At 36.3% G+C, this 22359-nt stretch overlaps 1 protein-coding gene across 2 annotated transcripts; it reads right to left on the bottom strand.

Moving 5' to 3' along the window:
- Positions 1-925: 925 nt before the first annotated feature.
- Positions 926-20779, bottom strand: klhl22 (kelch-like family member 22). Of its 2 annotated transcripts, XM_052095160.1 has the most exons (9): positions 20633-20779; positions 19599-19887; positions 18754-18919; positions 16596-16689; positions 16378-16502; positions 15410-15819; positions 11325-11517; positions 9314-9547; positions 926-4580 (listed from the first exon to the last, which is right to left on the bottom strand). In XM_052095160.1, exons 2-9 carry the CDS (start codon positions 19823-19825, stop codon positions 4239-4241), a joined length of 1791 nt encoding a protein of 596 aa, XP_051951120.1. In that variant the 5' UTR covers positions 19826-19887; positions 20633-20779; the 3' UTR covers positions 926-4238. The 2 variants fall into 2 exon arrangements, with proteins under 2 accessions (XP_051951120.1, XP_051951118.1); XM_052095158.1 differs by having other exon boundaries at positions 16378-16689.
- Between the last annotated feature and the right edge of the window lie 1580 nt (positions 20780-22359).

Here is a 22359-nt window from a genome sequence, read left to right as displayed (position 1 = left end):
CTCATTCTTGTTTATGTGATTTTACATGCATTTCAGTAGGATACGATTGAACCATTTTGACAATGTTGCATAAATGATTTAGAGAAAACTTAATGGATCAAAATGTACATGATTTTTTGTTGTGTGTTTTATTTGCTATTTGTGTTACGGAGTTAAATAAAAACGGCACTTAAAACATTCTTACTCTGGCAATTTTGGCATTACTATTGCCAACCATGTTTAGTAACAGATCAGACCAGCTATACAGTATTTGTGAATTGTCAAAAATCTGCAAAAGGACATCCATGTGCATTTTTGAAGCGGAGTACAAAAGCAATTCGCGAAACTAAAACTAACTTTACCGCAATAATGCAATCGGTTCGGTGGATCAGCTGTAGTCTAATTTAGTTTTAAAATATTTTAAAAGAAGAATTAAAGGGATCAATACATTTTGAACAATGAACTGCCTTTGCCTGATTAATATGTAATGATGTAATCTAAAAAAGTTACTGTAATCTGATCATGAGTATTTTAAAATTTAATTTAATCAAATTACAGGTATTTTCTTTCTGTAATCTGATTAAGTAATTTAGATAACATGTAATCTGTTACTACCCAGCACTGCATACAGGTCCACCTTCTTTACTAATAGTACATTTGTATGTTTTGCAATTTGTCATACTTAAAATGTTATAAAGTGTTCCCTTTCAAGTTATTCAACTTGTAAAATATAAATATGGGTCTTTATAAATCATATCTAATAAATATGATAAAATTGTTTTACAGGAAACACAAATGATAAAATATTTCTGTTAATATATATATATATATACAGTATATACATTTACAACAGTATATATATATATATATTTGTGATATTTACATCCCAAATCAAGAAATGCTGATTTAGCAAATCTGTTATTTTGGACTTGAAATAAAATATTCACTTGTGTTTAACATTGGGTACTACAACAAATGGCAAAGGATTTGTTTTGCATGATATATAAAAATATTTTCCTGATTTGTGCTAAAAAGAAAATGTCTCTCAATGTCCCTCTTGTTGAAGGAAATGAAACAGACATGCTGAAAGGGTTTTTATGTCTATGTGAACGCATGAGAAAGTGTGCAGGAAAGTGAGAGAACATAAAAATCTTCACGCTGTAATAACCATCCACAGACCATTTAACACTAAACTGAAGCCTTAAGAGCCCCTCTGGGTGATGTTAAAAAGAGATATGTCGGTTAATGCAGCTGAGGTTGTTAAAACAACATAATATAGGATACCAGCAGCACCGGCATCTGTTGCTGAGACACCAATCGCAACATTAACAGGGCTGCAATTTGAGAAAATATTCCTTGTAAGTCACTCTGCTTTCTGAAGTCTAATGGTTACTTCTGCTTAAAGTTGACTATATGATCGAGTCACGCTGTGTTAAGTACCCCAGACAACTGCAATACCATCGATTATTCTTTACTGTCTCTTTATATACTCATTAAGGAACCTTAATATTGCAAACAGGTAACAACATAGTTACAACATAAAAGCCCCCCCAAAAAATATATATATACATATTTTAAAGATGAAATTAGATGAATTAGTTTTAGCAATTACAGTCAAAAAAATAAGCATTGTACCAATAAATGAAAGAATATTTGTATCATATCGTGATAGTTTGCATAAAAGAAAACAAATATTCAGTGAATTGATAAAATATAAAATATTTGAAATATTTGCAGAATTAATATGCTGATGATCTTGATTATGACATTCAACTTTGTCAAACAAATCAGAAATTTTGTTTGCAACAAGTCGGATACATTCCAGATAGAAATTAAATACAAAAAAAAAAAACTAATTGTAAGAAGCATTATCAATTTCAGTGCATAACCTTTTGCTTAAAAGAATTTTTAACAGAACATATTATTATTATTAATAATAAAAAAGAATTAAGAGAGGTTAACATTAAAAGGGTTTAAATCAATAACTTGCCATTTGTGCAGAACCCACCATGTCTCTTTGGAGTCACTCAATTAAAACTCATTCACTATATTATTCTGTTCACCACACAAAATTTTGAAAATCATGTTATTGCACTTAAATAAAATCTATTAATTAAAAAGACATTGGGCATTCTTAAAAAACCTCAGTAAAATAAAGGCACCGTCATTATAAATAAAACCAGATCAAATCTATTCTTAAAGTGCATGTACAGTGTTAGCAACACCAACAGTTTCCTATAGTTGCACTGAAGTCATTCTCAGTGAAGATTAAATGCAAAACAGAAACAAGATCCTCAGTATAATCACAATGGCACAACAAGCAAAAAAAAAAAAAAAAAAAAGAGTAAATCTCATAAAAACTGTGGACACATCTCCAAGTCGTATCAGCCCAAAACCAAAATTAAATATTTTGCACAAAGAAAATGTAATATTATTTTGTTAAATAAAAATGTTCAATTGTGACATTATTTTCATGACAACTAAAGCCCCTTCCCCACACATTATTTGCAAACAAACATCATCCTATTATTTGCTGTACTGAATTTGATTCATGCTAATTTGATCAGACAGGATGATTTTTGTTACTTTTTGTTGATTTTTGAAGGAGATTGTTTCACATTACTGATATAATAATTTTAGGGAAAAAATTAGTTTAAAGGAATATTCCGGGTTCAATGCGAGTTTAGCTCAATCGAAAGTATTTGCGGCATAATGCTGATTAACAGAAGAAAAAAACCATTTAGACCCGTCCTTCATTTTCTTTTTTTAAAAAAGAAGCAAAAATCGAGTTTACAGTGAGGCACTTACAATGGAAGTAAATGGGGCCAATTTTTGGAGGGTTTTAACCATTTTTGTTGCTGCTACCCGCAATTCCCACTCAAGTGTAAAAGCTCACCATTCACACATACTGTTGACTAATTGCAAAAAATGTGGTCTCTTTTTTTCAGAAATCCCCCAAAATAAAAAAAGACTTTTGTATTTTGTATACAAAAAAATATTGTATATGTCAATGTTTTTGTTTTTTCCAAACTTTTTAAACATGTAATTGTGGTTCTGTTCACTCTACCTCACTTTGTCAGCAAGCCAAAGTAGGCTTTTTCTCTATCACATTCCATCACAAAATACAGATCTGAACTGTAGGTGGCGCTCTAACGCATTTAAGCCCTCACAGATGTGCTCGTCCATAGACATTCAGTTTAATTTTTCATTCAAGCATCACCCTTGTTGTGTCATTAAATATCTCGTCCTCTGAGTATTCTAACGTTTATGGACTGGCTCTAATTACTTCCATTGTATGCCTCACTTTAACAGATTTTTTTTTAAGAAAATGAGGGATGAAATCATTGTGGTAATCAACATTATGCCACAAATGCTGTCAATTGAGCTTAACTTGTATCAGAGACTTTTTAGCAGAGACAGGCCACTTCTATTAAAATGAATGGGAGAAATTAGAATTCCCAACAGTCAACGGATGTAGATTCAAGTAGATAGGAGCTGCACTGTCATGACTGGAAAATGCCTCCAGAGAGCATTCCATGTATTGAACCTGGAATATTCCTTTAATTACCATGACAACATCACAACACATTTGTTTTTAATCCTAAATAATAGGCTTCATTTTCTTTATAAAATAATTGTATTTCTTATTCTTTTCTTTTGATGTTGCAGTGAAATATGACCTGAATCCACACATTTCTTTGTAAGATTCACCCAGTCAGTAAAAATACCCCCAATACAAGGGACTGTGATATGGAGTTAAATAATCTTAAAGGGATAAGCCACCCAAAAATGTAAGTTCTATCATTGTTTCCACGTCCTCGTATCACTCCAAACCTATATGATTTAGAATATTTCTGTCGAACACAAAATGAAAAATTTGATGAATTGGAATACAATGCTAGTGTATTATCAACTACTTTTATTGTGGTTTTATGGTGTTATTTGGTCCTTTTTGGAACTTGACAGCTTGGAGTCACTAAGATTTTCATCCAGGTTCATATGGGTTTGCAGCGACATGAGGAAGATATGACAGAATTTCTGGGTGAACTATCCCTTTAAGCACCTGAACACTTCCAACACACTTGAAGCTATTTATAGACAGGTACAACAGTCTTTACCATTTACACATTAATGAATTACACGTTTTTTTAAATTATTAAAACTTGATTATAGCATTTTTTTTAGGGCTCTTAAATGTAATAAAGCATATAATTCAGTCACTTTGCAATTGTACATGCTATTTGCGTAGCACTAACACATCAGTCCTCACTGGAGTTGTCAGAGTCATCCCAGTCTACCTCCTCCCATGATGCTTTAGCTCTCTGTTCCCAGCTGTGTGCATGGGACATGGTTGCCTGTGGCAAAAGTGCGACACAGGCTGAAAGCCCGGATACGCGGTCCTCGAGGGCTGTTCCGCTCTCCCAATGGTCCTCCTCTGCATTATAAATGTGAACGTACTTCATGCGACTGCCCTTATCATGTGACCTTCCACCCAGGATGTAGATGCATCCATCGAGAATGGCAATCCCTGGCTCTCCGTGACCAGCAGGCAATGGGCTCACCACAGACCACACATCTGCTGTAGGGTTGTAGCATGCTACCTATATAGAAAAACAAAAACAGAATCTTCATCTTGTGCTCAATCACTAGCTCTCTTCAAGAATCTAGTGAGCTGCCTTGTTGTCAACTGTTTACATCTTCTACAGCCCAATGTATACTTTGGTTTTGACGTGAATGCTTAGCATCTGCTACAGTCGAATGTAGCCTTTCAAAGTATACTTCATTTGACTATGTGTGCATACATAGGCAGTTGGCATATGCGCACTTCGACTGCTATGAGAGACTGGATTATTTACCTTCAAGATTTTAGACCCATAAAGATGTCTTTTATTCTGTCAGACTATATTTATACAAGTGCCAGTATCTCCTGACCTCCTCACACATGTGCTCTTGACCTGTACTCCCACTATTGTTTCCACTTTTGTCTTCTGATGTTTACCAGTGATTAAATCTTCTTCTAGCGCTTTGTGACAGAAACGGCTCAAATGTGAGTGGTGCAACCTTGTGGACCCACAAATTAGTGCAAATAATTCCAGGTGAATGCACATTTAGATTACACGTGGTTAGAAAATTGGGCTGCAAGCGTTCAGTGCTCAAGCACTCTGCTGATGACAAAATGTGCATCAAGGGCACTTTATGAATATGCCTAGCATTTGCATGTGATGAAACATCCTTAAGGAACATCCTTACAGAAATAGTAGTGGTATATGACTGATTTGGAATGCTCTACAAAAACTACAAAAAAGCACTGCTAATATTATGAAATGCACAGGAGATTTGGTTCACAACTGACTCTAATAGTTTGATGTTAGCATGTTGCTAAGCTAACAAAGAAATACTCTAATAAGCATAAGAATACATTGAACATAATATTGGGTAATATATATAAATATATGTCACCGACCACTATTTGGCACACCTGTACACAGAGGGTTACTTTTGAAATGTATTCCACTACAGATTACATGCTGTAAAATGTAATTTGTAAGGCCAGTAACATATTCTAAATACTTTGGATTACTTGTTCAGCACTGGTAAATTTTTTCAAGTGTTTTGACTATAAAAACTCTGTCAGAACAGTAAGACAAAATACACATGTTAAAAATACATTCTCTGAAAAACAATTAATATCTTATGCAATGTTGTTTCTTGTTTAAGGATTTTTAGATATTTTTACAATAAAACAATACAAAAATGTATATGAAGAATATGATTTTTGCCCTAACATCAAAGGTGAATTTTCTTGATAAAATATGATCATGCCTGGTATAGTACATAGCATTTTAGCTTAGCATAAAGCTGACAATTTACACAAGGTTTATTTCTATTTCTTCTGCTCCAAACGTACTTCTCTGTCTGCTTGTATGAATGTAACACATCATAGGAAAGTGTTTCACCGCTGTTCAAATGCACTTTTGATCACATCATTTATATGTATAAATGTTTTCCATTTGAAAGAACTAAATATTGAATGAAACAAATGACAATAAAATACAATGTAATCAAACTACTTCGTGAATGTAACTGTATTCTAATTAACAATGATTTAAATTGTAACTAGTGAAATACAGTTACTTATATTTTGTATTTTAAATATGTAATCCTGTTACAAGTATTCCGTAACTCCCCAATTCTGCCTGTACACATACTTATTCATTCAATTACCTTATCAGCTAACTGTGTGGCAACAGTGCAGTTCATAAAATCATGCAGATACAGGTCAGGAGCTGTAGTTAATGTTCAATCAACCATGATCTCTTGGGATTGTGAGGGGTCTATTTCTCAAACTAGAGACTCTGATGTACTTATCCTCTTGTTTAGTTGTACATCTGGCCTTCAACATTTTTTCAAATAGTGATGGTGCTGTTTTTTACATCAGTAATGTCCTGACTATACTTTGTGATAAGTTGAATGCCACTTTGGTGAATTAAAGTACCAATTTCCTTCTGAAACAGCAAATTCTGTACATTATAACTTTTAGCCGCCAGTGTAAGAGAAATCTTTATACTATGGGATCAAAATCCCACCAAATGTATTGCGGTCATGGATCCAAAAATAATAAGCCTAAATCCAAAAATAATAAGTGCAGATAAAATATAATAAGAGCAAAAATAAATAATTTGCGCAGATCAAAATGATAACAAGCATGAATTAAAAATATACACTCACCTAAAGGATTATTAGGAACACCTGTTCAATTTCTCATTAATGCAATTATCTAATCAACCAATCACATGGCAGTTGCTTCAATGCATTTAGGGGTGTGGTCCTGGTCAAGACAATCTCCTGAACTCCAAACTGAATGTCAGAATGGGAAAGAAAGGTGATTTAAGCAATTTTGAGCGTGGCATGGTTGTTGGTGCCAGGCGGGCGGTCTGAGTATTTCACAATCTGCTCAGTTACTGGGATTTTCACACACAACCATTTCTAGGGTTTACAAAGAATGGTGTGAAAAGGGAAAAACATCCAGTATCGCGGCAGTCCTGTGGTGAAAATGCCTTGTTGATGCTAGAGGTCAGAGGAGAATGGGCCGACTGATTCAAGCTGATAGAAGAGCAACTTTGCCTGAAATAACCACTCGTTACAACCGAGGTATGCAGCAAAGCATTTGTGAAGCCACAACACGCACAACCTTGAGGCGGATGGGCTACAACAGCAGAAGACCCCACCGGGTACCACTCATCTCCACTACAAATAGGAAAAAGAGGCTACAATTTGCAAGAGCTCACCAAAATTGGACAGTTGAAGACTGGAAAAATGTTGCCTGGTCTGATGAGTCTCGATTTCTGTTGAGACATTCAGATGGTAGAGTCAGAATTTGGCGTAAACAGAATGAGAACATGGATCCATCATGCTTGTTGCCACTGCGCAGGCTGGTGGTGGTGGTGTAATGGTGTGGGGGATGTTTTCTTGGCACACTTTAGGCCCCTTAGTGCCAATTGGGCATCGTTTAAATGCCACGGCCTACCTGAGCATTGTTTCTGACCATGTCCATCCCTTTATGGCCACCATGTACCCATCCTCTGATGGCTACTTCCAGCAGGATAATGCACCATGTCACAAAGCTCGAATCATTTCTAATTGGTTTCTTGAACATGACAATGAGTTCACTGTACTAAAATGGCCCCCACAGTCACCAGATCTCAACCCAATAGAGCATCTTTGGGACGTGGTGGAACGGGAGCTTCGTGCCCTGGATGTGCATCCCACAAATCTCCATCACCTGCAAGATGCTATCCTATCAATATGGGCCAACATTTCTAAAGAATACTTTCAGCACCTTGTTGAATCAATGCCACGTAGAATTAAGGCAGTTCTGAAGGCGAAAGGGGGTCAAACACAGTATTAGTATGGTGTTCCTAATAATCCTTTAGGTGAGTGTATAAACAAATTTTAAATATGCTGCAAAAAAAAGTCATCAGAATTATAAACAAAATCATGTTTTCCTTGGTTATATTACTGTTTTTTGTGCTCTCTGACAGTTTTGCTAATATTAAAGAAATTTTGTACGCTTACAGCTGTATTTTTCTTGTCTTTTGTTAACAAGTACTGCGCTTGAGTTTCCAAAACTTGTGAGTAGAGTTTCATGTAAATCGGGGTGTTTTGCATCCCTATTGGTCCACTAGTTCTTGATCAACAGCTCCTCCTCTGGCCAGTCATTTGAAGAGGGGAGGTGATGTCACTCCAATGCAACTCTGACGGCTGCAGCACAATATTATATTATTTGTGGTTGATAGATATGCTGCTTGTGTCTGTTTTAAGTATTTTCTGCTAGCTCTAGGAAACAATGTGTTGTCCGAGTAGGCCATTAACGTGTATCGAGTCAGCTGAATTTAGTTAGCGGAGTCTTTAGTTTATGCATTATTCAAGACTTCCTTGTTTGTAGGTTGGTGTAGATGTTTGATGCATGTTTTTACTAGCTGTACCAATGTATTCGTGAGTTTAGAAGCCAACTTGATCAGCTTTTCCGCTTTCGTTTAGTCGCATAGCGTGAAATTTGGTTGCAAATGTGAGTGATTTCCTCTCATTGTAGTGGAGGTTTGATCATAGGGTAAAAGATCAATCTTGGAATTTAATAATCGTATTGAGATCTTTCCAATGCGGACCACGATGCATCAGAAAATCTATATTTTTACCCACCCCTATTCACGGAACTGCTGCTTTTCTTAAAGAGACAGTACCATATCAGCACTTAATAGTAAATAAATGTAAACTGAAGAAAAAAACAAGCATGTAACAAAATGTGTAATAATTGAGTAAATGTGCAAATATTTAAATGGTATGTACATGCAATTTCATGGCATCATATTATTTGCTAGAATGTATAATTTGTACTATTTTTAAAACGCTAAAATGTGATTCAAATGATCTCCAATGTGTCCCCCCCCCCGGTCAACAACTTTGGTGCATGTTGAGCGGATTTCGCCCAGGGCGCCAAACAAGCTAGAATCACTATCGATTCACGCGCCCACCGTGGCATCCACCATGCTCCCCACCAAGAACAAAGCACATTATAGGGACTGCGAGGAGGTTACCCCATGTGACTCTACCCACACTGGCAACCGGGCCAATTTGGTTGCTTAGGAGACCTGGCTGGAGTCACTCAGCATGCTCTGGGATTCAAACTAGCAAACTCCAGGTTTGGTAGCTTTCATTTTCTTTTTGTTTGTTTTTACATTTTTACATGCTAGATATAACTGGAGATAAAACAACCAATTATTGCTAACTGTCCTGCAGTAGCTCAGGACAGTTAGCAAAAACAGTAGTTCAGTACCTTGAGGACGTCTCGTCGGTAACCGCAACCATCGTTGCTTCCTCCAATGACGTAAGCTCGGCCGTTCAGTGCTGCCATTCCGTGCCAGGCACGCTCCACCGGGCCTTCAGCACATATGCTCCAGTGATTTCCAGTGGGATCATAACAGTAGGTCTCCTTAAGATAGGCCATTCCCCGCCGACCACACGCAATGTAAATCTTCCCATCAATCACTGCTCCAGCATGGGCATATACCTGCATGCAGAGTTAAATTGTAAAAATGCTTATGTCTTTAACAATATATCACTGCAACTTCAACATACACCATGGATTATAAACTCAATACTATTAGCAAAATACATGAACTGATCGCACTGATTTGATGATAGTAAACATTTCTTTAGTTTTCCATCTTAAATAATTTAATCAAACGCACTGCCACAATGCCATGGTGTTATTATACGGCTGTTAAGGTATTCTGAATGTGTTTTGGCACATAGTTATACAGTTGCTAGGGTGTAATGGGTGACATTGTAGACATAGATATGGCTCGTGTTTCTCCTTTAATGTAAATCGATGGGATTTTTTTTACCTGTTTTATCCACCCAGGTAAGAAACGTAAGTCTGATCACCTAGAAATGTAACAACACACCACCCCAGAACAAGGCACACAATTTGAGGTATAGTTCATGTCTATGGAAGTATTTTAATGACAAATTACTTTAAAAAAAAGAAACTGAATTGCACTAATTAAGAAATATAAAGATATTGCATTAACAGTGCTTGCATTTTGAGGATGCAATTTCAGCATTCAGCATTCAACGAAAACCTAATTTTTTCTAATAAACCTAGTTTTTCTAATAAATGTTGGCCTGTTGTATGGTTGCAAGTGGAGGTTTAGTCACCTAAAAGCTGAATTGAGTCTGAACAGAACTGCTAAAAGTGTACTTTATCTGGTTGTGTTTCTTATGTAAGCGGGTCCATCATTAATTAGCCTATAACTATCGTATTTTCACTTCCATTCATCTTCGCAAATTCTGTAGACTGTTGTTCACGAGAGAAAAATAAAAAATCCTGACTCATGAATGAATGAAAGAAATGGCAATGCTTTATGACAGCCATATGTTTTTGTTAGGCGGAGGTACACTGTGCAACTTTTGAATCACTAGTCTACACACAAACGTTCTACTTCGCATGATAAATGTATCATCACTACATCACCCCATATAATTAAATTATCTCCAAAACTATCCCATGCATTTGTGCTGATTTGTGCCGCTAAAAGGAGCGTTTGTGCTGGTTCGGTGTTTGAGATTTTAGACATGGGGTGGAGAGTGACGTCACTGCTCCAAATACAAGCTGTTATTTTTAAGACCGGGAAATAGGCACAAAGCTCATTTTAATGGAACAAATCGAGCACAAACAAATGGAAACATTGACGTCACAGACTAAAAAATTATGTGTAATATCTCAAACACCAAACCAGCACAAACGCTCGTTTAGTGGCACAAATCAGCACAAACGAATGGGATAGTTTTGGAGATTATTTAATTATATGGGGTGCCAACTTCACGGAGGTCTCCTCCCTGTTCTTGGTCTACATCCTCACCCAATTGCACCAATTAGTGGTGAGGCCTAGTAGCATCGGAACTTTTCCAACCAAATTTGAGACATTGAAATTTTAGAGGTGAATTTACAAAGCGAAATAGACTATATTGAATAATATTTGTCGAATAATTTAGATGACAATAAATAAATACATATATTGGAGCTGAACTTTGGAAGGTGAATATTTATGATTACATTTTAATGAATAAATTTTGTGTTAAATGTTATAAATTGAAATAGTAATAGCTTAAGTATACCACCATAAATCACCATATCCCACAAAATGCCAGCTCTGTTAATGCATTGTTTCTTTTTCAATTAGTGCAATTTAAAAGACATTTGTCATTAAAATACTTCCATGTATGACATTTTGTTTACAATAGATTTCAATTCAATTCACAAGCTGTAGCTCAGATAAAATCACCTCTCGTTTTAGCGGAGCCACATATTCCCAGGTGTTGGTTTGAGGGTTGTAGCACTCAACACAGTCCAATTCATTGGTATAGTTGCGTCCACCGATGGCGTAGATATATTTATCAACTACACAGACACAATGATCTGCGTGCTGTTGTCGTAAAGATTCAATTATACACCAGCTGTTGTGCCGAGGATCATACCTATGAGAAGACACAAGAACACACTTAAGTGAATGATAGAACAGATTGTACCGATTTCTGTGATTGCAAATACTGTAGAATGAAACTTTTGATGGGTGCACCGAAACTTCAGCCACCAAATAAATGACAAAACAATGCCATTTGATTTCCTATTTGAATTTTATGTTATATATACATAACACAACTGGTGTGTATACTAATTTGTAGCTTTTCATCTGAACGTACAGTAAATAATCACTATATAAGATCTCCATTGAGTCATCAGGAGTAGGGATCTCCAGGTTACTTAACTATGCAGTAGTGATATACTTCTGTCCTTTATTTTGGTGGAGCCTTTTATTTTGGAGTGAAGCCCTTACCGTTTCTATGTGTTTTTGATGGTAACTTCTCACTTCTGGAAAAGCAGGTCGCTTCATGACCCAATGTGATTATTAAAGTGCAAAAGGCTGCTATTTAATAACATAAATATATAGTCTGAATGTGCCTCATGCTTCAAAGTGAATTAGTGCTCTACTCGCTGTAATCTGCTACAAACAGAGCACGCAGTGCTCATAATGGTGTTTCCATGTATGAGCCAACCACATGCAAACTATTTATCTCATGAATCTATCACACTATCACAATCACACTGATTTTAATTTGTGTTGTTTTTGGTATCGGATAATTTTTACGAGAACTAGTAAGTACACGAGCACGGTATCGGGACATCCCTAATCAGGAGTTTAAATGGACTTGTTAAAGGATGAAGAGTTTTCACTTTCATTGTGATGGCACTGAGATGTGACCTCACCAAATCTCAAATTAGATGGGCATTTGTGGTATATAAGAGCAGTATATAGATTCAAAAGAATATGTTACTCGTTATATTTGAATTTCTCATGGTTCACTTTAAGACTGAATCTGCATGTGATTAATACGAATTTGTAGCAATTCTTGTCTACTAAATCAGTGACTATGAATCTTTTTTGCTTGCATATACGAAGTACATAAAAGAAGACTATTGCAAAAGTATGTATACCAATTTATCCAGTTTCCTCATTTGCTTAATTCCAAATCTTTTTAAGGGAACAAAATGAAAAATCACTGAAACCCAAGTCAGGATACAACTACCTTTGAACTGACTTAGTACAGCTGTAGAAAAGGAATAAACAACATTCTTTGGACATCAGAGATAAAGTAAAACAAATGCACAAAACAGTAAAGTAATCAATTGGGCACTATTGGTACAATTACCAGAAAGAGGACAATACACCACTTGGATAACTACCAAAAACAACCATGTGAAGGCACATCCTGAATTTGCAAAAAAGCATCTGGGTAAAATATTTTGGGTTAAAATGAGACCCAAAAAGAGCTTTTCAGTCGACATTCAAAGCAATGTGAGTGACACAAATCTAGCATTACCTACAACTTTGTAGTGGTATAGTCATATTGCAAGCTGCTTCTCAGCCGGCACTGAGTATCTTGTAAAACTGAAGGAAGATGTGATAATGCAAAATACCAAAAAAATTGGTTTCAATCTAATAATAAACCAAAGCTAGGCAGAAATTCCATACTTTAGCAGTACAAATATGGAAGTAAATGTTAGACCTGTACCCTGTATTAAGTAATGAGGAGTATAGGTTCATTTTATGTTGTTATCCCTTTTTTCAAAGAAAGGTTCATAGGCTTCTTTTGATTTATATGAAATATTAAACATCAGATTTATAACCAGAACAGGTCCAGTTTTGGGAAGTTTCTAGAAGTTCTCTATCCATTAGTCTATCATGTGTAAGAACATATCCAGGCCTGTAGCAAGTCTAGTGGAAGGGTTTTTCTTTTTTCAAAAGTGGACCTTTTACCTTTTTTTCCACAACTGACGTTATGCACTCATAGCAAAATCTGTGAGCGCAGTAAAGTTAGTTTGACGTTGGACATTCGGTTTCGCAGATGTAAGGGACCGTCTGAAAACTCCACTCACTACGCTAAAACATAGGAGATGTCCACTCATTCATTCAATTCACGTGCAAGTTATACATGAAAACAAACTGCAAAATAAATTTTCACATTCAGAATGTTCTTATAACTTCCCAGAGGACAGACAGACATACTACAGGTGATATTATTACAGTATGATCAATTATGTAGAGTAAGTACAGTAATCACATTTAGAGAATAGAAGGACTTACAACTTAATCACTAAAATAAATAAAATAAAAAAACTACAGCCTTTAAAATTAGAAAATATAATTTGTGAATTTTTGTGATGTTTTCTATAAAATAATTGATTACTATACTTATATAATTGATGATACTGTAATAATCTATCCTGTAATAAGTCTGTCTATCCTCTGGGAAGTTAAAAAACTTTAGAATGAGAAAATATCATTTTGGTGAATTTTAGTGATTTTTTTTTTTCTAAAATAACTGATTTCTGTACTTATATAATTGATGATACTGTAATAATTTTATCTATAGTAAGTTCATATGTTTTAGCGTAGTGAGTGGAGTTTTCAGACGGTCCCTTACATCTGCGAAACCGAATGTTGAACGTCAAACTAACATTATCGCGCTCACAGATTTTGCTATGAGTGAATAACGTCAGTTGCTGCACATGTAACTACTGTAAAGGATGATATTACTTAAATTCTGGTCCTTTGGCAGAGGGGTTGTTCGAACTACCCAACCCCCCCTCCCCTCCCTTCCAGGGACCTGAAATCAGTTACATTTATGCCTATAATTGAGTCAAATTTACTGGATTCACAGTTCAAATCCATTTCCTATCTTTGCACATTAGAATTGTGGCAAATGCTAAATCAATTGATTTCAAAAAGTGATTATTTGATTATATTGGTCCCTGATTTGAATCTACAACAAGTCCAATCATCTAATACCCATTTATTGGATTATACAGGATCATTGAATTACATTAGTCTCTAATTGGGATATACTGCAAATCCAATAATCCCAAAAACAATTCCACATGAGTTGAATGTCCTACAATGGCCGAGCCAAAAACCTGATTGTTGGGGTTTGTACTTAAGATGCACTTGTACACACAGCATATTCCAGAATATTGATAACATTTTTATGTAATATGTATTTATATATTAATCGATGAAATAAATGAATAGAACAATTAATAAATACATGTTATATACAGAGTAGTTCAAAAGTCTGAAAACACAAAAAAGAAAATGCTTCTATTTAGCATTTTGCAGTCTAATTTAATATTTATATTTTTTATAACAATTTCATCATCATATCAAGTTAACACAAAATTAAAGTTTGTACAAACCCTGATAATGTTATTGTAAAGGGGTTAATGGAAAAGAGGAGGCAAGAACCGGCTTGATTATATAAATAATATTTTAATTATAAACTTTACCAAAAGACAAACACACACAGGTGTCAGACAGCTGTCCGTAAATCTCTCTCTCTGTCGCACTGCCGTCTTCAGTCGGCCTTTACCCCTCTCAAGGGCTAATTGGCCTGATTAGGGGCCGGGTGTGCGGAATCACGATCCGGCCCAGCCCTCCGCCCTGCCACAGTTATCAAGCATGATTTGAGAAATCTTTCCAGCACTTTTTACAATTCTAAAACTTTATTTATTTCTAGGTTTATTTTCCAGATTTTTCAGTGTAGTCTCAGACTTTTGGAACACAATGTACAATAAAATATTACGTTAAATTAAATAAAGAGAAAAAAATGTATGCTTCAGAATTTCTTAAACTGACAGAATTGGTAAAGGGTCTGCATACTTTTGCAAAACACTGTATTCACAGCTAAATTAAAGTGGCTTTTCTCTTTGAAATTGTAATAAATAACAGTAAAAACAGCATTCTTTTTCCTAACAATTATTATAAGTAGTTCTCAAATGAAATGCTGCACATTTATACTCAGTGTGACTTACCGCCAGCATCGAGCTTCAGCACGAAAGCCACTGGTGTTCTTGTCTCCTCCAACCAAGTAGACAAAGTTATTAAGCACCGCAATGCCCATGTTGGACATGCGCGGAGCACGATCTGCAGTGACACTACGCCACTCCCCCCAGGAGGGGTGGAACACCTGGAAGCGCTCTTCATTGTCTGCAAGTGCGCTGGATGAATACATGCCACCAAAGCCCAGAACACACTGAGAGTTGCAGCGTGGCTGAGTAAGAGGGGTTTGCATCACCGGTTGCCATAGCTCCTGACTGTGGTAACGCAGAGCGGCGGCAACAGAGTCCCGCAGTGGACACTGTTTTAATCGACTGTACAAACGCTGTAGCACGTGCTTCTCCATCAGGCAGAACCTCACCGCTTCCAACATTTGCAATGGATCCTGATCGCAGGAAGATTTGTTGTTATAACCACTGCTTTCTTTTGGAATCATATCCAAAGATTAAGGGAATAGTTCACAAAAAAATCTAAATTGTGTCATCATTTGCACACCCTGATGTTGTTCTAATCTAAACTGAAGGACTTTCTTTCTTCTGTGGAACACAAAAGGAGAATTTTTGAAGAATGTACCGGTCGCTCTTTTTTAAGATTATCAGTGAATACAGACTTTAATTTTGGTCTGTTCCTGACACATAATATCACTTGATTATCGAGGACTTGGAAAATAGAGCACAAGTCTAATAGACCACTTTTTTATCCTTTAATGGTGCTTTTGTGTCCTTTTTGAAACTCGAAAGCCTCAGTCACATTCATTGTACTGCATGGAAAAGTGTCAAGTAAAATCTTAAAAATTTCTCCAAAAAAACCAAAACAACGTCATACAGGTTTGTAAACACACGAGGGTGGTAAATACATGATTTCTGGGACCATTTTTGGTGAACTGTTCCTTTAAAATATCAATTTGACTATAATATGTAGCAAAAAAACTGATGTTTCTCACCTGTAAGCACACCTGGTCCTTCTCCACCTGTTCAGGTGTGTAATGGTAATGCAGGGCTGCTTCAAACACCTCGTTCTCTGAGCTCACCTCCAAATCATCGCTGGAAAGAATGCTTAGCATCTTTTCTGCAGGAAGTTTACGATACACAGGTGTACGTGAGAACTTTTGGATGTTTTTGAGCAGATAAGTGCGAATTTTCTCCCCGAGCTGATTCAGACCGTAGATGTCAGCTAGCTTCTCAACCTCAAGGATGTTGTCATCATCCAGCCAGGAGAAAAGGAAGTCACAGCAGAAGCCAATCACATCTTGGACCTGGTTATTATAATGAGGGACAGGAGAAGGAATATGAATATATTTCTAAATCCTAATTCACATTATATATGATAGGATTTTAGGGTGAATCTCATAAAATCTGAGAAAGAACATGTCAATTCAAGTCATTTATTTATAAAAACAGATATTGAGCCAAAGTGCTGAACAAATGTTACAAATATATAAGCAAATATTTCAGAGTAAATAAACTGAAAAGGAATAAATAGGGTAAAAAATACAATAAAAATACAAATGAATTAAGATTAGTGGTGTAGAATTAACACGTTAGTGCAATTAATTATATATATATAAAAAAAACACATTCAAATAACTAACGCAATTAATCATTGCTGACCACTGTAGGGTTGCGCAATGATATGGGTATAAATCAAGCAATATTTACTTCTAAAGACACTTTTTGTGTTGTCTAATCACTGCTTTACTTGTCTGCCACATTAATGTAATATATCTGAATCTGAATCTATTAATTATTTTACTTATTATGGCCCTGTATATTATATTTTTAATAATTTTAATTATTATGTCTTATTTATATTGAATTACCTTTATTTGGGGGCCTTTTCCAGCAAATATTGATATTTGCGATTAATTAATCATCATGTCGTAATTAATCTGATTAAAATTTTAATCGATTGGCAGCTCTAGTCAAGATGTCAAAATTCACCCCAAAATCTAAAGAAATAAATAAGAAATACAATTTTGCTTAAAAAAAAAAAAAAAGATGCCTATTTTTAGGACTATTAAGATTTTTTTTGCATTTTTACATTATTGTCATGAAAATTAAGTACATTTACCCCCAGTTCTCATTATTGGAAAAATAATTATTGGGGGGAAAAAATCCCATTTTCTCAATCATTAATAAAAAAAAAGAAGATATTTTTTAATTAGAAAATGTTTATACATTTTATAATTATTTGCTGTAATGAATTTACATAAAGTAAAAACAAAACAATTGTGTCTCAACAGGATGTATTAACACATTAAGCTCTGAGGCTGTTTCAGTGGCATTCCCAAAATTAAAGGAGGGTCAAGTGTTTGGTATCAATCTAAAGAAGATTTTCAAATGTTTTAATGGTATAGATTATGATAAAGTACCTGCTGAAAAATCACACAAAAAAAATCTTCTGATTTTTCTTATTTGACATTATACATCTCAGGATGTACATAAGTTGGCTCTGAAAAAACAAACAAACTTGCTTTTGTTTTGTTCCCAATCATTTCAGATGTATCTGAGAAAAATGCAAACACAACAATGACTAAACGTTTGCATAGCATGCACACGTGATTTTAGTAATGAGATCACACAGAATGAGTTTCATTCTGTGCCATTTGTGTCATCATTGAGTCTATGTCATGGTATGTCATGTACTTGGCGACATCTCCTAGTGACCATATGTAACATTGTGCTTTGTGTGGTTTATCTAACAATCTATGCATCCTATTACCTTGTATGTTGGCTTGTTTGAAAGTCAGGTATATAATATTATAAGGAAAAACATGGCATATAAGCAACAACAACACAACTGTCAAAGACATATACTTTGATATTACTCACTACGATTTTTGTCTGTGAGTAAAACAAATAGGCTGGTTGTATTCTACTCTTTAAGAGCTTTCAAACAACATGACACATGGCTAGATAGGGGTTAGATTAGGGTTAGGGGTAAGGTTAATAGTGTAACTACAGATGTAATTAAATATAAGTACCATGCAACAACATGCATGTACTGTACATAAAAGTTATTGTAGCAAATTCTTTCACATAGTCGTTAAAGAGATTTAATATAAATGGTACAAAAATACAGGCTAATTTCCTATTTGCTTCTTTTGATTTTGGAGTGACAATGACATATTTGTGAAATTCACCCTGTTCTTCATATTGTTATATTGTTCTTTAGTTAGTTTTTGCTTTGAAACGATTAGGTCTGCTTTTGCCAAAGTCACTTAGCCTTCCCGAGGGGTAATTATCACCACAATCATTCAACAATAATAAGCATGTAAAGTGTTTTGATCATCACTATAACCACATCCTCTCCTATTGACCTGTAGTAGGGTCGCTGCACACAGCACCTCCTGCACTGTATCCAGGTCCAGCTCCAGCTCAGAGGTGTAGATGAAGTCCAACAGTTTAGTCATTGCTGTGTAAGTGACTCCATGGACAGGGATCTCAGTTTGCTGCATCTCTCGCAAACCTCCAGCAAACATTCCCCTAAACACACAAACAAAAATATACAAACACTGAAATGACTTCACATGGGTATAGCCACATAGCTAGATCATTTGCAAGTTAAAGATAAAACACTAAAGAAACAGGAAAATGAAAGCACAAGGTGTTCAATATAACTAAACGTTGTGCACAATAACTTCAGTTAAAATCTTCAAATCTACACAATGCAAAAATGAATTTCACTATGCTTTTCAAAAATCAAAGTGAAAAATGATACATGGGTAAGAGGCATGCAGTACTTTTGGGAAGTTGACATGTTCCCTACCAACCTAGTGTGACATACCAAACTCCTAAATAATCGAAAACTATTTAAAACAGCATTTTGTTAATTCTAAGAGACTACATGACAAATTGTTACACTGCAGGATCATTTAAAATGAACTAGTGTAGGCAAACATGTCATTAAAAATAATCAAAAAGTCACAGGATCGAAGATATACATTTTCCCTTACACGTGCTGCTTACGTTAACCCTAAAATCTTGACTGTTGTTGAAAAAAGTCCTTGGACATGTCTATGGACATAAAGTGTGTGACATAGAAAGACTTCTTTAATAAAATTCTCAAATAAGTAAATTCTCAGCAATTATAACCTATTTCACCAATCTTTAAATATTTCCACCTCTTGTAATTACAGTCGGCCTCATAAAAGTTCATCCATACCTGAAATAGTCACATGAAGCCGCCAGAAGGATACGGTGAGCTTGGATGGGTCTATCTTCTACCATAAGAACCACATCAAACAGAATCCCCCCTTGTCGCAGCATCAGGAGTCCATCCAGCAGTCCCTGTGAGTGGCCATTACTGCGGTACTTCTGTCTGGGACAGGGCTGAGTGGAGCGTATGACCCCTTGCGCCCCAGCTGTGCTGGAGACCAAGTCATCAGCCATCTTGACTCAATGATGCAAAGAGAAAGTGAACCTGCTCACATTTTGTTTGCACTTCCACACAGCTGGTAAGTGAGCGAGAGAGGGGGAGAGAGAGAGGGAGATAGAGAGAGAGATTGGTAAATATATACATGTCTGACAGCTTTTTTCACACTGCGTATATTGATACTATCAACAGTTGTTAATTACCTCCGAAAGTAAATACAAAAAGCCTCAAATCAGAAGCAGATCTCTTTCTTTTACATACAAAAGTTACTCATGTCAAAGTAACCACATATATACGTTAATGACACACCCACACACACAGCATTTTGCTAATTCTTTTACAATTACTATTAATGACACATTCAGATATTGAGAGACACATTGAGAGAATATCTGGAGCGTTTCAAAAGAACTAGCCAGGCAAAACAATGTAAAATAGATTGTAACCAGTTCTTAAGACATAGGCCTACACTTTACTTATACATGTACAGTACATTTGAACCTAAAACGTCTTTATGGCGCCAACACGCCAAGATGGAAGTGCCAATTATATACATTTTCATATTCTGTCATAAATGACAATGTCAATCACTCTGTGCAAAATTGGAAAAGGGAAAAACAACTTGTGTTTAATTATCTACTACAATATGACCTGGAAACAGTGTAACAGTTTTAATAAATACAGACAAAACGTTTATTAACACCATAGCAGCGGTATGTGGTCGTTGCATAAACACTTGCAGCTGTTATGAAAGTGTATACAATTATATGTCAACAACATTTATGCTGTCGCTTCACCTCACTAGATAAGGAAGAAACTCTCACCGCAAAATATGAGACGGTTTATTATGAGAAGGCTGTTTCTGTCGGATGACAACTGTCACTTTGCTAATGATGATATTGATGAAGATGCTGGAGTGTTTTTTGTTTTCTGATCGCCCAGCTAACTTGCTCTGTGACGTCACTGCAGCCGCATACGCGCTTCCGGCGCAGAGCAAAACAAATGACACCAGCAGCAGCTGTCAAATGACACGCTCCCGTGCGCTTCTTTACTTAAACTTGTATTTTTTCCTCTACAACATTTGTTCATGTTTACATGAGCAGTTAAGAACCTATGCGCAGTTTAAAAACGAAAAAACAAAACAAAAAACAACAACAATAACAACAAAAAAGTGCATTTATGAGGCATGCAATAGAAAGTTTAAGACTTTGATTTTGAAATATGGCAACTCAGCATTTATAGCCCTGAACAGCAAGGTGTAAAAAAGTTATTTGACACTTTCACTCATTGATTCATATAATTATGGCTGACTGTACATACAAAACTTCTACAATGGCATCTGAAACTGAAAACTATTGATTTTAAATGATGCTGGATCCAAGCCACTAGGTGTCAGTGTTAGTCCAAGTTGGCACAAAGACAAAAGTTACTGAGTGCACCTTTAATAATTTAAATGAATTTAAAATGTTGCAAATGTATGTAGCTAATGAGAATCCCTAAAATTATCACATTTACTCGAAAGGATAGTATTTGGGGGATAGCAATACTGCTGCTCCCTTTAAGCAGACTACACAGCCTGCATAGGACACCAACTCCCTAGGGGGCACCATCATACCCTATAGGAGGGCACCAGAAAGTCCACCGGCTGCCCTTACTCGCATGTTATACGTTATTCAAGGACCCAAAAGCAGTTGTGGAACACAGATTATCGCTTCACGCTCATATCACGATCTGAGCGACTTTGACAAGGGCCAAATTGTGATGGTTAGATGACTGGGTCAGAGCATCTCCAAAACAGCAGGTCTTGTGGGGTGTTCCCGGTACGCAGTGGTTAGTACCTACCAAAAGTGGTCCAAGGAAGGACAACCGGTGAACCAGTGTCAGGGCAATGGGCGCCCAAGGCTCACTGATGTGCGTGGGGAGCAAAGGCTAGCCCGGTTGGTCCGATCCCACAGAAGACCTTCTGTAGCACAAATTGCTGAAAAAGTAATGCTGGCCATGATAGAAAGGTATCAGACCACACAGTGCGTCGCAGCTTGCTGCATGTGGGGCCGCGTAGCTACAGACCGGTCAGAGTGTCCATGCTGACCCCTGTCCAATGCGTCAGAACTGGACCATGGAGCACTGGAGGAAGGTGGCCTGGTCTGATGAATCACATTTTCTTTAAGATCATGTGGACGGCCGGGTGCGTGTGCGTCGTTTACCTAGGGAAGAGATGACAGCAGGATGCATCATGGGAAGAAGGCAGGCTGGCGAAGGCAGTGTGATGCTCTGGGGAATGTTCTGCTTGGAAACCTTGCATTCATGTGGATGTTACTTTGACACATACCACCTACCTAAAGATTGTTTCAGACCACGTATACCCCTTGATGGCAACAGTATTCCCTGATGGCAGTATCCTCTTTCAGCAAGATAATGCATCCTGCCACACTGCAAAAATAGTTCAGGAACATGACAAAGAGTTCAAGGTGTTGACTTGGCCTCCAAATTCCCCAGATCTCAATCCAGTTTAGCATCTATATGATGTGCTGGACCCACTGCGGATCCACCT

Source organism: Xyrauchen texanus, chromosome 27 (assembly GCF_025860055.1).
Source record: "Xyrauchen texanus isolate HMW12.3.18 chromosome 27, RBS_HiC_50CHRs, whole genome shotgun sequence".
NCBI lineage: Eukaryota > Metazoa > Chordata > Actinopteri > Cypriniformes > Catostomidae > Xyrauchen > Xyrauchen texanus.
This window is presented reverse-complemented; position numbering and strand designations above follow the sequence as displayed.

Excerpts from the sequence above, each read along its gene's own strand:
- klhl22 (XM_052095158.1), bottom strand. The coding sequence starts at position 19,825 with ATGGCTGATGACTTGGTCTCCAGCACAGCTGGGGCGCAAGGGGTCATA. Across the intron at positions 16,690-18,753 it reads GTGCAGCGACCCTACTACAG|GTCCAAGATGTGATTGGCTT; the intron begins GTCAATAGGAGA and ends TATAATAACCAG. Across the intron at positions 11,518-15,409 it reads GCTGAAGCTCGATGCTGGCG|GTATGATCCTCGGCACAACA; the intron begins GTAAGTCACACT and ends GTCTTCTCATAG.